The 18,406-nt window shown below is 39.9% G+C and overlaps 1 protein-coding gene across 1 annotated transcript; it reads right to left on the bottom strand.

The window, feature by feature from the left end:
• Nucleotides 1-5,252: 5,252 nt before the first annotated feature.
• Nucleotides 5,253-9,776, bottom strand: LOC121730174 (very long-chain specific acyl-CoA dehydrogenase, mitochondrial). Its single transcript, XM_042119100.1, has 5 exons — nt 9,489-9,776; nt 7,711-7,897; nt 7,105-7,442; nt 6,789-6,930; nt 5,253-6,528 (listed from the first exon to the last, which is right to left on the bottom strand). The coding sequence occupies exons 1-5, from the start codon at nt 9,551-9,553 to the stop codon at nt 5,398-5,400; spliced, it is 1,863 nt and encodes a 620-aa protein (XP_041975034.1). The 5' UTR covers nt 9,554-9,776; the 3' UTR covers nt 5,253-5,397.
• Nucleotides 9,777-18,406: the final 8,630 nt, after the last annotated feature.

Below are 18,406 nucleotides of genomic sequence, written 5' to 3'. Positions count from 1 at the left end.
AAATCTTATAACACAAGATAGCATTTTGCCCTTTGATTACATTTAGTATCTGAAAATAAACTAAGTTTGTTTTAAAAATGTCTAACCTAACCGTACACACTCGCATACGACCGTCGCGTACAGCGCCCCAGTGAACACTGACTGCAACGGTGTGAATTAGCTCTATTGGAACGGCGGAACATTTGATGCGTATGGCATGTCTACCTCAGTTTAAATAGAAGTTTTTGCTTTCAAGACGTTTAGATCACAACTGAACGGGGCCATCATGTAGAGGCGTTGCAACCATTGTATAGCCATCGCTGGTGCCATTTGATGGGCCAGCGGCCAGCGCTGGCCCATCATGTAGAGGAGCAATTATAATTGGTAAGGATTTCTTAAATTTTCTTATTAACCACGGATTTTTTAAACCGGTTTGTTATAAAAAAATATTCTCAGGCCTAATGAATGTAGATACGTACCTAGGTACATAGAAAATTTTATTAAAATCGGTTGAGCCGTTTTGAAGAAGTTTGCGCACAAACACTGACATGAGAATGTTATATAAGTATTATGATTAGATTTAATAAATAATTCATAAAATGGACATTGTTATTAACTTATTACTAACACCTACGTAGTTAAAGAATAGGGCAAGAGCGAGTTGCACTCGCACACGAAGAGTTTTGTACCATTACACCATTACAGAGCAAAATTAAAGACATAAAATATTATTATGTATGGGAGCCGCTCCTTTATTATTCACTTAGATAACGCTCGCAACTCCGTTGCGCCGAAATTCGTTCATCGCGCGGCAACCGTATATTTTTCCGGGATAAAAAGTATCCTATGTCCTTTCCCGGGATTCACACCCGTAACAAAGTATCTCCATACCGATATATACCGAATATCCGACATGATGCACGTGCATCGCGGTATGGTCGGCGGTTTCTGCCCCCCGTCATCCAGGGTCGAGTTTGACGTAAAGAGCTTGCCCAGAAGATCGGCTTTGTCCTTTGCGTCCTGGGCCAACGATCCATTTCCTACGTGTAGGGATGGTAGGGTTGGCTTGCAGAAATTTCCTTCAATAGCTTTGGCCAGAGACCAGAATGCACGGGTTCCCGAGGGGAGGCACTCGAGTCTCTTGCCAATTCTATTGACGTGCTGTTGCTTTGCCCGAGTAATCTCTTTCTTGAGGGACCTACAGGCAAGGTTGTACTCCTTTTTATATGTGCTGGTATTTAAATCCCGAGCAGACACTGCGTTGACCCAGGATTGGTAAGCCTCCTGCTTCCGGCGAGAAGCTTTTTTGGGGGATGAACCAAACCAGGGACGAAATCTGTTGCCAGTTGGCACTACAGAGGTCGGAATGAAAAGTTCCATCCCCTGCATCACCACATCGGCAACAGAGTTGGCAGTGTTGTCGGGATCATCCGGCGAGAAGCACACGTATAGATTTTATTACTATTAATTATTATTAAATAAATACAATTGTTTATTTTGTGTATACCTATGTGAACATTTCCAGTGCCAACTTGTTGCCATCCTGTTGCTATATTGATACTCGGTATCAGCAGGAAGGGCCAAAAATCGGTTTTGTTTGGCAGCCAGGGAGACCGCCATACGAACGCGTTTTTTTAAATAAGTACCTATTAATTTTATTTTGTTTTAAGTACCTATTTACTCTTGTAATGTAACGGCAAAAGAAATACATAATTATTAATTTGTGAATATCGCGGTTCCCGAGGAGCAGCCTGGAGACAGACAGAGGGACAGACAACAGGTCTCAGTAACAAGGTTCCATTTTTACATTTTTGCCCGTTAGATACGGAACCCAAAAGGCCGGGCGGGGGCAAGAAAAGAATACTATACTTACCTAAGTATTTATTGTGCACGTTGTAGGACTGGGTCTGCAAACTTTACATTGGTTATTACTGCCAAAACAATGTAATGTTGTCTTTCACTACATTCATTCAATTGGTTCTTTTTATCGTGAACAAAAAAATGAGGGTGCAAACTGCTATGTTCTACCATAGCTGGTCTCTGGTTCTACCACGAGGGAGTTATATACGTGGGAGAGCCATGCTTCGGCACGAATGGGCCGGCTCGACCGAATAAATACCACGTTCTCACAGGAAACCGGCGTGAAACAGCGCTTGCGCTGTGTTTCGCCGAGTGAGTGAGTTTACCGGAGGCCCATTCCCCTAACCCCTACCCTATTCCCTTCCGTACCCTCCCCTATTACCCTATTCCCTCTTAAAAGGCCGGCAACGCACTTGCAGGTCTTCTGATGCTGCGAGTGTCCATGGGCGACGGAAGTTGCTTTCCATCAGGTGACCCGTTTGCTCGTTTGCCCCCCTTATTTCATAAAAAAAAACCAAGTACATGCAAGTACCAACAAATTTCAAATATTTCACACAGCAAGTTATCGTGATATACGATGGCTAGTAGTCACTAGTCACCACTAGCCGCTCAGTGACTATCGCGTGATCGGCTTTGCTATATTAGCGAAGCGAATAACAACAAAGTTTGTATGGATATATGGATGTATGTATGGATGAAACTTTACAAATGGTTGTAAAAGTTGCTAGTCTTTGTCTAACATATTGGAAAAGTAACACTGTATGTTTAGGTCTCTGGTAACACGTACGACAAACAGAAACATAAAATTGTACCTACCCAGTTACCATATCTGGTCATTATCTCGTTAATCCGTTAATTAACGAAGTTAACATTTTGATTAACGGATTAACTTTTAAAAATATTAACGGACTCGTTAACTTCCGTTAATATGCAGAAGTCCGTTAATCGTTAATCCAATGCCTACTATTTACTGCATGGCACCGCTACGCGGCGCGAAAACAGATTCAGACAGTTAGTTTGAAACGACAAGTGCCGGGCGGGCGGGCAGCGCGGCGCTGCGGCACGTCAGCAGCGAGTGAAACAAAAACAATACTAGATACATTTTCAGGCGCGTGCGAGTGAGAAGAGATTTCTTCGTTTTATCATTTCTTTACTCAGCGCCGGTGCTTATAGAGAGAGTGATTTGTTTATTGTTACTTTAATCATTTGCATGTTGATAAAGAAGAGTGCAGTATAATTTAGTTAGGTAGAATACAATAATTATAGAAGTATTTTGTTTTGTCCCTAACATTTTAACTTCCAAAACCTTAAACCAACAGGTTTTGTATGTACACTAACGCAATGATATAAGTTACAACAAGGCCATATTACATATTAACGGATTAACGATTAACGTTAACTTGCGTTAATTTGTCCGAAATGTAATGCTTTAACGTTTAACGAAGCTAACATTTTTTTAACGGATTCAAATTCAAATACTTTATTTGCAAACCAAGTATACAAACAAATTTATGTAAGTACAAACTTAGTGCCTTGTGCAGGCGCTTGCTTAAAGAAAATTTTAAATAGTTATATTTATATAATATTGTATAACTTATACATTTTGTAATATATTATATATTATTTATAGATATAACTGTATTATTTATTGATTGTACTTATTTAAAGTAATATACTTTTTGAACTTAACATTAGTTTTGTTGCTTCTGCCTAATAATTATTTTTAGAAAGAAAATCTTCCAGGGAATAAAAGCAGTTTTTAATTAAATAATTCTTTAATTTTCTAGTAAATAAAATTAGTTTAGTTTCATTTTTTATTTCCTCTGGTAGACGGTTATATATTTTAACTGCCATGTAATAAGGGCTTTCATTTAGCATTTTTATTCTGGAATATGGGAGGTGTAGCCTATTTTTATGTCTGGTGTTGATATTGTGTGTGTCCTTCACTTTTGTAAAATAATTAAAATTCTTGAAAACAAATAGACTAATTTCTTGAATGTAAATGGATGGGAGGGTAAGTAAATTATATTTAATGAAATATGGTCTGCAACTTTCTCTATTTTTTATTTGGGCTATTATTTTGATACATTTTTTTTGAAGAATAAAAAGTTCATGATTATTGATGCTATTTCCCCATAGTATAACTGATTAACGATTAACGAAGTTAACTATTTGATTAACGGTGCCCAGCTATGCCAGTTACCTACCTATTAATAATAGGTAGTATAATAGGCTATTATACTAATATTATCATTTTGTTACGTGAGTCGTTACACTAACGCTTTAAACTACATTAACGCTTCTATAGACTCTTTTAAGGTGGAGAGGTGCCTCAAGCCCCTGTAGTCTGTGAGCCCCTGGCACTTGGCAGCATTAACAACATGAGGCCTATAATATGGAGGCCATCGAAATGCCGACATACATTATCGCCCTAAGAAAAACAAAATATTATTTCGTAAAAATACTTTATTGAAAATAATTTATCTTTTCGCATTTACTCCTATTTATTATACACATTTTATAATCTTATATTTAAATATATTTTATATTTTTACAGGGAACGGCGCGGGACGAGTCTTCGTTGAAGCGACGGAGCAGACTTGCTGTTGCTCGAGTGGTTATCTATGGTGATTATGGCTATCGAGGGTCAGCTTACCGAGTACGGACTACGAAGCACCATCGACTTAAGAGGATACACCAGGGGCGAGAGAAATTGAAAATAGGTATTTGAAAATGTATTGCTGTCTCACCAATCTCAAGTCTCCCACCGCAGAGCGCGATAGAGACAACACGACAAAAGTTGTAATAAAAGAACAGAAAATCTTCGATTCGTTGTCCGCTGATTCCTTCTTCAAAACTTAACCGATTTAAGTACTTTTTTCATTAAGAATTAAAGCAAGGCTTGAGCTGTGTTCCTATGTTTTATTTTTTTTATATATTTTAGCCAGTTTTGTTTTCTGGGTGTTTGAACACAGAGGAAAATCTTGCCATTTTTTTGGGTTTTTAGACGTTTTTAATAATATTATCTTTTTTAATAATAAAATTATGAAAAAAAAGAAAACATAGGGACATGCTATTAGTGGCCATAGATATTCAGGAAAAAAATCATAACTCTACCGGTATTATCCAGGGAGGAAACAGGGGACAGCGTTTGTATGGAAAAACTGCGGTGTGGACTCCTCTTAATAATATTATAATAACTAGCTATACTGTATTGCAATTTTTCTATTTTAACTAATTACAAGCTAATAATATTTGATTAGTTAGAAACTAACTGCTTATACGATTGTACAGACTCAACAATTAGAAGAAGCAAAGTTAGCGCGGAAGCCGCCGCCGGCATCCACGAAGACTGCACCGCACCGCAGTCGCCGGCGAGCCGGAGCACCGCCACCGGCACGTCAGTACACCGGCACGTCGGTACACCGGCACGTCGGTACACCGGCCCGCCGGATTATAGAGGTCGACGAGTACGATCGTGCGTGATAGATATTATTATAATAATCGGGCGCATCGAACACGCATGATGTCGGAGAAATTCAGGTGCGGAGCGACACATCACAAGTTGAGGGGCGAGGGGCAGGGCTGACCGCCGGCCGCCGCCACCGCCCGGCCCAGCTCCGTGACGCGCTTGCCCTGCGCCAGCGCGCGCGGCGACAGCGCCAGCGGCACCGCACCCATGCGCTCCGTCGCCGCCTCCGCCCACGCCTCCGCCAGGCGCAGCTCGTGGGCGGCGGAGGGCAGGCCGAGGCGGGCGGCGCGGGAGGCGCGCGCCAGCACCGCGGCGGTGGTGTAGGCGTCGATGGCGCCGGCCGCCAGCGCCTGCAGCACCAGCTGCTCCTCCACCACGCCGCGGCCGAACTTGCGCAGCGCCGCCTCCACAGCGCCGCCGAACTCCTGCACGCGCCGCGCCAGCTCGCGCGCCGCCGGCCGCAGCTCCGCCGCCACGAGCGGCTCGAGCGCGCCGCCCGCGCCGCCGAGCCCCACCGCCCGGCCTGCGCGCGCACCCGCCTCGCTGAAGATCAGCCCGAGGTTGGCGGCGGGGTTCTTGAAGGCGCGCATCAGCTCCTGCAGGTGCGAGCCCGCGAACTGGATGCCGGTCAGCGCCACGAAAAGGCGCAGGATGTCGTTGGCGCCCTCGAAGATGCGGAAGATGCGCAGGTCGCGCAGCACGCGCTCGAGCCCCGTCGCCTTCATGTAGCCCATGCCGCCGAGCACCTGGATCGCCTCGTCGACGACGGCCCACGCCGCCTCGGACGCGAACACCTTCGAGATGGCCGCCTCGAGGTGGTAGTCCTGCGCGCCGGCGTCCATGGTGCCGCTGACGAGGTAGGCGAGCGACTCGGTGACGTACTGCAGCTGCGCCATGCGCGCGAGCTTCTCCTGCACGGAGGCGAAGTCGGCGAGGCGGCGGCCGAACTGCACGCGCGTGGCGGCGTGCTCGGCGGCCTGGCGCAGAGCGGCGCGCTGCGTGCCCGCCAGCGCGGCCGCCATGCCGAAGCGGCCATTGTTGAGGATGTTCATGGCGACCTTGAAGCCGTTGCCGACGCCGCCGAGCACGTTGGCGACGGGAACGCGCACGTCCTCGTAGTACACCTCGGCGGTGTTGGAGCAGCGAATGCCCATCTTGTTCTCGGGCGGGCCCGACGACACGCCGCCGAACCCGCGCTCCACGATGAACGCCGTCACCTGCGGCAGTTCGTATATTATATCTACTTTGCAGTGCGCTCTCGCTCGGCCGATTCCGACTCACTTCGCAGCATTTCGAGGTTGTACTTGCTTAAAAATATTTCATAACAAAAGTACATATTATCGAAATATTACAAATAGTACTCGTTAAATTTGCGTAAGAATTAATTAAAATTTTAAATAGCATGTAATATTTTTTTAAGAAACGAGTCTGTGAGAGCATTTTCGCTAAACGATGGGGCAACAGAATCGGGGCCCACCTTGTCGACGGTCTTGCCGTCCTTCTCGACGGGGGTCTGGGCGAAGACGGTCATGATCTCGGCGATCCCGCCGTTGCTGATCCAGATCTTGGAGCCGTTGAGGATGTAGTGCTGCCCGTCCGGCGACAGCACCGCGCGCGACCTAAGACACACGACATGCTACACTTGCACCGGCCGTTAAATTTATTATTTTAGCATGTTACAAAATTTTGTGTTGTGTTTAAAAGTGACTAGAAAAACATTTTAGCTGATTTATGTACTGCAACTCAATTTAAACGGTTAGGGGAGACGAAATCGGTGGAAGCGAGGAGCGTACTTGATGGAACCGGCGTCGGAGCCCGAGGAGGGCTCGGTGAGGCAGAAGGCGGCGTACTCGCCGGCGGTGACGCGCGGCAGGTACTTGGCCTTCTGCTCCGGCGTGCCGACCAGCAGGATGCCCTTGAAGCCGATGGACTGGTGCGCGCCGAGCGTGATGCCGACGCCGAGGTCGTGCGCGCCCACCACCTCCACCAGGCGCGCGTACTGCGTGTTGCTCAGCCCCAGCCCGCCCAGCTCGCCGGGCACCTGCAGACCGAAGGCGCCGAGCTCCCACAGCCCCGCCAGCGTCGTCTCGTCGATCTGCGCCGTCGCGTCGTTCTTTGCCGGGTCGTTAACCTGGAATTCGTCCCCGACGTTTTGAAACTCCTCGTTATTCGAGTTTATCGCCAATCTAGCCGGCACGCCGATTCAAATTAAAATATAAAATTTTGTAACTTATCATACGCCAGAATTCAGCTATTTCGAAGGACTGGATTCAATAGTCCAATAGCTATTTCGGAGCCGTGCTTTAGATTAAAATAGTGATATCATATTGCCGTGGCCCGTGAGGCAGATCGTTCACTAGTTACTAGGAAATATTTCCGAGTGTATGACATGTACACACCTCCTGGAAGAACTTCTCGACGGGCGGCACGAGCTCGGCGAGGGTCTGGCGCTGCTCCTCGCTGAGCGGCTCAGGGAAGGGGAACACCTGCGCCGGCTCCACGCGCCCGCGGAACAGGTTCATGGTGAAGGAGCCGCTCTGCCGCGCCGGCCGCGGGGCCTCCTTCGCCGCCGCCGTCGCCAGCCGTCTGCGCACACACATACTCCTCCATTACTCACCACTAATATTATAGACACAAAACATTGTCTGGTGGATATGATATTATTATAACGACTGAATGGATTTTGCATTAATATGTACTAATATTATAAAGCTAGGTAGATTGTTTTTTTTTGTTTGTTTGAATGCAATTTGAAATTGTGCTGTCCACAACAGCTGGTATTTTATATTGATAACACGAACAAAAGAGAAAGGGACCATCCATCATCAAAATCTATGACTTTTGTTTATAATTTGCATCTACATTTCCTTCAAATTTTATTTGATGAAAAATAAAAAAAATAAACTCAATCAAAAAATATAATCAATTGATTAGATAAAAATATGTACAGTCAGCAATGAGAAAAAATAAGGTTTAAACTTTAAAGTATGAACATTGAATTAAACATGTTACAAAGGTCTGTGTCAATTATACAGATCACTAATGAGTACCAACCTCTTAACCTGATTATCTAATGTTATGCTTCCTTGTTATTTGTTTATAGTATTGAAAGCTGTTTAATGCTGTGTAATTTAGTAAAAAATATTGTGGGCAAGCTGGTGCAGTCCATGGGAACTCTATTCTTAATATGACTCAAAGAACTAACCTTGCTATGTCAGAAATTTTACAGGAAGGCCTAACTATATCAGGCAAGTTAGAGTGAAAAACCACCACCAACAACGATTTGACTGGAGAAATACCACGGGCTCACAGAAAACCGGCGTGAAACAGCGCTTACACTGTGTTTCACTGAGTGAGTGAGTTTACCGGAGGCCCAATCCCCTACCCTATTACCTTCCCTACCCTCCCCTATTCCTTTCCCTTCCTATCCCTACCCTCCCCTATTACCCTATTCCCTCTTAAAAGGCCGGCAATGCACCTTCAGCTCTTCTGATGCTGCGAGTGTCCATGGGCGACAGAAGTTGCTTCCCATCAGGTGACCCGTTTGCTTGTTTGCCCCCTTATTTCATTAAAAAAACATTGGAAACAATGCTGTTGCAACATTAGAGAACCGATAAACAGTAATGCCTACCTTCAGACTGATGTGTTGACCAGCAGAAATAGTATATGATAGTGCACAACCTAAGGGCGACAATTGGGAAGGCAAGTACCATAGTGTGTCAACAGATTACCAGTTACCTGCATGAGACTGACAGTTTCATCGAAATGAGGATTCAAAACACACAGCAGAGTTAAATTAGAGATGGACAAAGAATAGAAAACAGCTAAAGTCATCCCAGAGAGCTCAAGCCAAGAGGCACACTGTGTAAAGAGACATTATGTTACTTAAATTATAACATTGTGTAAACTGTGTACAAACATTAAAAATGGTTTATTTTTCATTTTGGTCTTGAATATTTTGTATTTTAATTTAGAAGGCACATTTAAAGTATTTATTTATGTTTGTCTATAATCGACCTTGTTACAATGTACTATGAACTTGGAACTCGGTGTTCTATTTATGGTTTCGGGCCACGGAACAAAGTCCAAGGTAAACACCAAGTGATTACACTGAGTGCGACACAAAAGTATGTCAGTTTACTTCGAAACTACTAGACCAGTATTTATTGTGTATTACCTTTGGCTAGATATCCTGCTGCCCAAACAACGATTGGCGTACACGACACATTTAGAACCTTTCATTTTGAGTTTTGTTTCCCTCTGAAGATTACTGTATAAATTAGGTTAATTTATAACGATCTCGAGTATGCAAAGAAGAATGTAAGAAGCTTCTAGGAAAATGTTACAAACACAGTTTCTATATAAAAACTTATGCCAACATTACAATTTACACTACTAGTTCTGAGGGTTCTGAGTTTATGAAGTTTGATTTGATATCAATTTTTTTCGCATTGTGGATGGAAGTTGGAACTTGGAACTTACAAACCACAGAATACTTTTAACCTGTTACAAACTGACAAGCGACAGTTCTATACAAAATGTCACTGTTTTTTTTTCATAATATGGCGCTCGGCTTTTTAATCATGGCCAGTGTCAAGTAAAATAAGGCGGGAAAAAAATTTTTTCGTGAAAAGTTTACAAAATTTAAAGTCCTTTTTTCAGATGATCGTCAAATCGAAAGTCTAGTAAAAATCTAAAAAAGTAGTCAGTAAAATCAATGAGTCAAGTCAGTTGTTTTAGTAAAGTGGTAAACCCCTTACTAAAACTTTCGATGGAGTTTTGTAGGGAACACAAAATGGCACGTTTCTTGAAGTTGTTTCACTTGCCCACACCATTGTGGTACTATAGACTGGAGAGAGCCTTAAATCGGTGTATAAGCGTCAAAAGCGTGTAATGTTATGTCCTACTTACTAGGACATAAAAAAGGAGTCGGTCTGCATATTTCATGTAATAAAAGTATTAATAAAGGTTTTTAGTGAATATTTAATGCTAGATATTGTTGAGTTTTGTGGTTCCGCTAAATAATTAACCATAAGAATAGCCAAAGAATGCCTCAAACACGTGGATTTAACATTAAATACGTAAGTTTTGAACAACGTTTTATGGGCTTTTCAATCGGTATTTTTGTAAGCAAAAAAGATAATTTATAAGTTTATTAATCCCTTATTCGTGTTATATCAGGCATTAGTGCTAAAAATGTCACATCAATTAATAATTTGGCTATAAATATTGCATAGCTTTTTACGTGTGTTTACGGATTATCATCACTTGAACTATAGTTAATCGATATCATGAACTAATTGACTTTCTTTCCTGTATCATAATGTGCTTCGAAATATTCGATAAATAGAAATATTTAAAAGAATAAACGCACACTACTTGTATGAAAATAAGCACAAAAGGGCCACGCGATGACGGGCTAAGACACTGATCTCCATTCAATGATGAAAAACTCAAAGCAGATATGTTACTACCGCGCGCGTTGTGAAGATTCAAATACGGCCCAATTGGGTCGTCTGTTGTTTAGTCTGCATCGAGCGCAGTCACGAACGTGCTGGGTCTTGTCTTACCTAAATAAATTGAAAATGACGTCGTGCGTGTATCGAAAATGTACAAATTATGACTCCAAAAGTAAACAAAACAAATGGAATCTCTTACCACATGTCTTGATTGCAATAAATACGTCGATTATTTACATTTTCAATTTGTAGTAGTAATATTGTATGAACAATAGTGATGTGGCTTTATCGATAAATTTTATTTAAAGTTTTTTTTACTTATTCAGAAGTATAATTATGAATCCACCTGGAAGAGGACATGTAGCAAAAGAAGTGCATTGTAATTTGTAGCAGACAGTTTGCGGGCATAAAGGAGAACTTGATGAATGAAATATCTAATATTTTGGGAATGTGTGTTGTGGAAGTGTTGCTGCAAATTTGCCACAATATCACTTATATTGTGGCAAGATTAAAATTATTACTATTGATAACTTCTTTTATTGAAAATTAATCAGCCTAAAATGAATGTTATAAAATCTACTGTTGCATAGCTATATATAAAATACTAATAGGTAATAAATATAACTTCTGTTACTTTTATTTATTCAGTTATTTCCAGTCCAGAATAACCAATTATGGTTATCAATGAAGAGTTAAGTGTTTTCTTACTTTTTATATTAATTAGTAATTACATATTATTCAAAGTAATGATCTCAATAATTAATAAAGTTATTTCTTTCATATTCATATTCTTTATTTGCTTTTTTAGTGGTGGTACATTTTGATGTTACACTTATAATCCTTCTTATGATCAACACTTTAAACTAATATTATAAAAGCATACAAATTCATTGGTGTTAACAATTTAGTCTTGATAGAGATACATTCTTATTGCATTATTAGTCTACAAGATAAAATGTTCAGTTCACCGTTACATACTTATATACTTAACTATAGCATAAAGTAAATAATTCAATACAATAGTCATGTCGTAATTTTACTAGCTAATAATTACATTTCAAAATATGAAGTCAAAAATCGATACTTATAATAATTACAAAACATTTTATACATTGAGGAATTCTGTTATAATATTTGTGAATAATATTTTTTAGATTCAGCCAATTAATCATTTCCTTTTGAACTTATTATAAGGTAGAAATTTGATAATTATTGTAGAAGCATTGTAAGCTTTTATAGATGTCGCAGTATGATAGATATTATAGCAGTAATATAATCATATTCCTATACATACCGTTACATAGTTAAATGCAAGCTATTCATTACTATGTTCCTAGAAACATAATTATTATGATACGGTTGAGTTTACATAACGCACCTTTAAAGTAATACCGTTACTTAACGAAATTTTTCATAAACTGAGGTATCAATGCCATCTATCTAAAATAAACGTAAACTACAAGATAAACTTGTTTTTTTTTTTGCAAAATGTTGTGTTTTGCGCCATTTAGCAGTAAATCAAAGCGTTACTAAGCCGAGTTATGTTCGGGTCAATAAATACAATATTGTGTCTATACCAATAAGAACATGATCGTGATAAAGTGATGACGGAAGTTTTAAGCAACAGTGTAAATATTTGGAAAAACACGGCTTTAAGAGGATACACCAGGGGCGAGAGAAATTGAAAATAGGTATTTGAAAATGTATTGCTGTCTCACCAATCTCAAGTCTCCTACCGCAGAGCTCGATAGAAACAACACGACAAAAGTTCTAATAGAAGAACAGAAAATCTTCGATTCGTTGTCCGCTGATACCTTCTCCAAAACTTAACCGATTTAAGTACTTTTTTCATCAAGAATTAAAGGAAGGCTTGAGCTATGTTCCTATGTTGTATTTTTTTTTTGTATATTTTAGCCAGTTTTGTTTTCTGGGTGTTTGAACACAGAGAAAAATCTGGCAATTTTTTTGGGTTTTTGGGCGTTCTTATCTTTTTTAATAATAAAATTATGAAAAAAGGAAAACATAGGGACATGCTAATAGTGGCCAGGTGGGTGAAACTTTCAAACAAAAAAAAATTGGGTTCCAAATTTAAACGTAGCAACTAAATTAAGTTGGATAATCTGTACAATTTTTAAGCAAGATCGACTGTGATTGGTTGATAAAAAAGACGAAGAAGAAGTTTAAAACTCAAAATTCGATTTTCAGTTAGTGAAAATTATTTTGTAGCAACTCTTTCAAAAATTGTAAATTGAAAAAAAAAAGGTAAGCCATTGTAAAATGTAAATATAACCGTAAATTGATAAATTGAAGCAAAACATAACTATGTCATACCGTGTTCTAAAACAAAGTATGTCATAGTGATTATTTGCATATTTGTATAATAATTTACAACTTAAACTATAATAATATGAAAAAGATAGATTATTATTTCATGGAAAATATTATAATGTATCAATATGTATGCAGTTAATTTCGAAAATGTTGAAATGTGTCTATTGATTTATTGTAGTAATTAATTGCACGTTAAGGTCATTAACTATAATAATTTATGTATGGAAATGTAGTAAATGAAAAACTTTTCATTAATTTCAGATTTTTAGGTCCCTGTACTAGTTTGCAACATTTTAGTCTGCAGGCAATGGTTGTTAAGGAGATTTAAGGAGGAGGAGAAGGAAGGTATGGGATTATGAGAGGTGCGGCCACTAAGGGAAAATCCTCTGATCAAGTGAGGTGGTATACAGCTGACCTGAGCCCACGCGATAGATTTCAGCTGTCGTATGTACAGGGTGTAACAAAACAAAGTAATAATACTTATGTGTGTATGTATAAAGATGCGCGTCCACTGGATGGGAATCGGAGCGTACGCAGCGGACGGATTTGTTGCCTAAACCTTGTGGATTAAATCTGTTTTATTATTTTGTGTTTATTTATCTATGTACAATAATTTTTATTGAAATAAAACATTTATTTGAGCTCATTTCTTTTTTTTTTTAATTTTTGGTATGTTTAGAGTGGACGGTTTTGCACTTAAAATTTTAACTTTAGTTTCAATTTAAAAAAATAATAAATGTTAATTTTTTTCTTCTAAGTCCGAGTCTCTAGTAAAATCCGCCATTACTAGCCATCAACTTTTGAAGGCGGGCGCGTTCCTGTGGTCATTTCGTGTCCTCTCTTTTTCTTACGTCATTGATAACAACAAATACTGAAAACAAAATAAAATCAATATTTAAGGGGGCTCCCATACAACAAACATGATTTTCTTGGCCTTTTTTGCTCGATATCAATAATGACAATAGGCAGGCACTTGAAAATTTCCCAGAATCCTTAATAATATAATTGAATAAATAATAATAAAATTAGAATGTAATTAAAATTTAAGGAGGGCACCCATATAAAAACACAACTTTTGGCCTATTTTTTCTCTATAACGGTACGGAACCCTTCGTGCGCGAGTCCGACTTGCATTTGGCCAATTTTATTGTAAACATGGTATCAAATTCGGGCAATCTATACAACAAAAAAAAGAATTTTGAAAATCTAACCACAAACAGCAAAGTAAACATTAACTACTCCTTTTCTGAAAGTTGGTTAAAAAAAGTATCTAAAATGTTGACCAGGGAATAGGGATGTAAGGTATCATCATGCTAAATTTCAATAATATCGGTCTAGCAGATTCAGAGATTAGCCTGAACAAACAGACAAATAGACAGAGAAACAAAAATTTCAAAAACAGTTAAAATGTGTTCTACTACTCTTCAACATGCCCCTAACTCGTTTTTTCAAGTTTATTTTCAATGTACAAAAATTTTACCTCTACGATTTTATTATAAATATAGATTATAAGTATAGGTGTATAAGCGCCAAAAGCGTGTAATGATATGCCCTACTTACTAGGACATAACAAAGGAGTCGGTCTGCATATTTCATGTAATAAAAGTGTTAATAAATTTTTTAGTGAACATTTAATGCTAGATATTGTTGAGTTTTGTGGTTCCGTTAAATAATAAACCATAAGAATGGCCAAAGAATGCCTCAAACACGTAGATTTAACATTAAAGCCCAAAAAACGTTGTTCAAAACTTACGTTTTGAACAACGTTTTTTGGGCTTTTCAATCGGTATTTTTGTAAGCAAAAAAGATAATTTATAAGTTTATTAATCCCTTATTCGTGCTATATAAGGCATTGGTGCTAAAAATGTCACATCAATTAATAATTTGGCTATAAAAATTGCATAGCTTTTTACGTGCGTTTACGGATTCTCATCACTTGAACTATAGTTAATCGATATCATGAACTAATTGACTTTCTTTCCTGTATCATAATGTGCTTCGAAATAATCGACAAACAGAAATATTCAAGAAAATAAACGCACACTACTTGTATGAAAATAAGCACAAAATGGCCACGCGATGACGCGTGACGGGCTAAGACTACATATTCTATACTATATAACTTTATCTATGTTCCATACACTAGACTTGACACTTGACAGGGAGTTTTGCCCACAGATTAAGGATAGTTTATTACCTCCATGCTGTGCATTTTCCATTTTCAGTCAGGGTTGCCAGATCAGGGGATTTCCCCCTAGATTTAGGGGGTTTTCGACCAAGTTAACAGGGGGAAAATGTTTAGGGGATTTTTTTAGGGAAAATTCAAAATACACGTCAAATTTTTTTACCATCTCTAAATTACTTGAGCGCCACAACAACTAATCGAGGGCGAGATTCGAGATGTTGAAAAGATGAATACAGTTCGACAAGGCTTTAAGTGATTATGTCAATGATGTCAATGGGCGCTGCTGGTAAAGGAGAACTGTCAAAAATGACGTTTTTGTATGATAGAAGCGTTCGTTCCTTTTCTCGCCACGTTCACATAAAACCTCGTCGAGCTGTAATAAAGTTTAGTAATATATTTTTATTCAATATTAAAAGAAAAATAATAAAATAATCTAGGGGATTTCAATGAATTGAAACCTTAGATTTTAAATTGGAAATGTGCTGCCAAAATTGCTTTGGATATTTGATCAATCTGCTTTCGATGGCAGAGCAATGGGAGCTATACAGGGCCTTTACTTTCATTTTCAGTTCCGAACGCAGGTTCTTAAATTGAGTGTAGATTAGCTCAGAACGAGTACGTTTCCATTTATTATGCAGTCGTTTCTTTTGTTTTAGACCACTAACGGCCGTTCCCAATATTTGATCTATCTCTGGTTTTGTCCTACTAGAGATAGGAATAGCTCACAATTGACATAAAATGTATGTCTCTAATGTCTAATGTGAGTATTCCTATCTCTAGTAGGGCAAAACCAGAGATAGATCAAATATTGGGAACGGCCGTAAGTATATCTGCAGTAAACCAGACAGGATACCGCCTGTTGCCCGAGGATTGTCTTTTTTTCATGGGAACAGAAGTGTCGAAAGCGTTATACAAGATGTTATAAAATGTATCGGTAGCAGAATGGGTATCAGTATTATCTAGAACATTGTGCCAAGGGGCAGTTTTCAGAGTATGGTATAATTGCACAAAATCAGCTCTGGTAAAATTATAATCATGCCGCTTGTTGACGTTACTAGGTTCCATAGCCTCAGTGGGCTTACACGACACGATGAAGACAGTAACATCAAGAGGAGGATGATATAGGTCAATCGGGACCAGTTCCATTCCCGGTACATAGTCACAACTAGCGACAGCGCCCTTCCGCGTCAAAACAACATCCAACTTACTCCCGTGCATATTCATCACATCATTTACATCATACATATTACAATAACTTAAGAAATAACAATAATATTTTTTTATGGTAACAGATGCACTATTCATATTAAGGTCTCCCAAAATTATGAAATGTCCCTTCAAGTTAGAAATTATTTCTTCGACCTTGTAGAACCATGACATATACTCATCATCTGCTGCAGTTGTCTTGAGGTAAACAACGCAGACGTAAATTAAGGAGCCCAGATAGGAGAAAGAGGCCCACAAATCCTCCCCATGATCAGTTTCGAGTTGACGACATCGGTTCAATAATATGCCTGGGCGAGATGCAAGCAAAACTCCGCCTCCAAAAGATAATCTATCTCTGCGTAATATGCTCCAGTTGCCTGCAGAGATTTCATTATCATCAATCGAAGTGTCTAAGAACGATTCGGTCACTGCTATAAGGTCATGTTCAGTAATCATCATATTAGATCGCCACGTAGAAAGTTTTGTTTTGATACCTCTTACATTTTGGTACAGGATATGAACGTTTGTATTTCGGACTTTGGGAGTGGGCGTGATGGTAGGTACTTTGAATTCGGGGTGAGCTACTGGGCCTTTGTGTGTAAAAAATTTCTGCGCCAGTACTTAATACAAATATTTTCTGTCCAATTTTGGGGTGCCATAACTTTATCCACTAATCTAGTTGGCACCCCCAACTTGAAAGAAGCGTAATTGCCACGAGAATTGAGAGCATCTACAGTGCATGTGTTCTTTTCACCAATGATATTGTCAAGGTGTGCACGTATCTCTTCATTCGATGTCCCTTTTCTGACATAGTAGAGATGCAAATATTTCCATTTCTCACTAGCTCTAAGTTTGGTTGTTCCAGGCGCTGCCGTCCCTCGTAAGACGGAACTGGACGATGACCGAGTTCGCCTACCTTGAACTTCTGTCCAGCCAGTTTCTTCCAAGGAGGTAGTGTTTTGGGCAGTTGCTGGGGGCAGAGAGGAAGTGTCTTGCCAAGCGGATGGTATATCGTTTCTTTTGTCATCAATAGTATTGCCGGACAGAGCGACTGGCTGCGTTGCATGGGTGCTAGGCTGCAAAGTGACAGCATTTCGCTTAGAAGGATATGCATCTGGTCTTGGTCGGGCATTTTTAGACGATTTAGCACGAGATGTTATGGTATCGGAATCAGCTTGGCCTTTCTTTGCAGCTTTGGGGCATGTAGACGGCTGGGTTTCTGAGAGCTTCTTCGCGGAGGTCTCCATAGCTCTTGCACTGGAGGATGGAGTACAGTTAGCTTTATACACTGACGACTGCAGTTGTTTTTGGAGACTATCTATTTTTTGATTTAATACATTCACTGTCTGTATAAATTTAGTATTAAAAGGCTCAAGAACACGAGTGATCATTTCGGGCACCTTTTGTTCGAAAATTTTCACTAGCTCTTCGTTAATGATTTCTCGCATTATGTTATGGTCGTTAGGGACATTTACAGCTTCAACATGAGCTCGACGGGATCCACGAACAGTTGTAACATTTTCAATAGACATTGGCGAAGAAAAAATACCTGGAGTCCCAATGGAAGGCTCGCTATGATGGGTAGTGCGAGATCGTATTGGGGTTTCAGAGTTATCCCCTCTAGGAATTTTGCACCGGCATTCCTGGCACGTCCAGTTCGAGGTGAACTCAGGGGTCAGTGTCGCCTCGCCTGAGATGCCTGCGCACACGGTGTCATAGAAACGTCGGCACTTTGAGCATCTGATTTTCCCTTCGGTTATGTAGTTATTACAACCTGAGCAGTGAAAAGATAACTGTTGTGACATTCTGCACAACTTGGATTTCTTGTGGCAAAAAAGCCTGTTTATAAGAAGAAGAAGAAGTATGGCTGGCAACACCGCTGCAATATAGTCTATGTGAGGTGACAGTACTCAA

This window comes from Aricia agestis, chromosome 9, assembly GCF_905147365.1.
Source record: "Aricia agestis chromosome 9, ilAriAges1.1, whole genome shotgun sequence".
Classification (NCBI taxonomy): Eukaryota; Metazoa; Arthropoda; class Insecta; order Lepidoptera; family Lycaenidae; genus Aricia; species Aricia agestis.
This window is presented reverse-complemented; position numbering and strand designations above follow the sequence as displayed.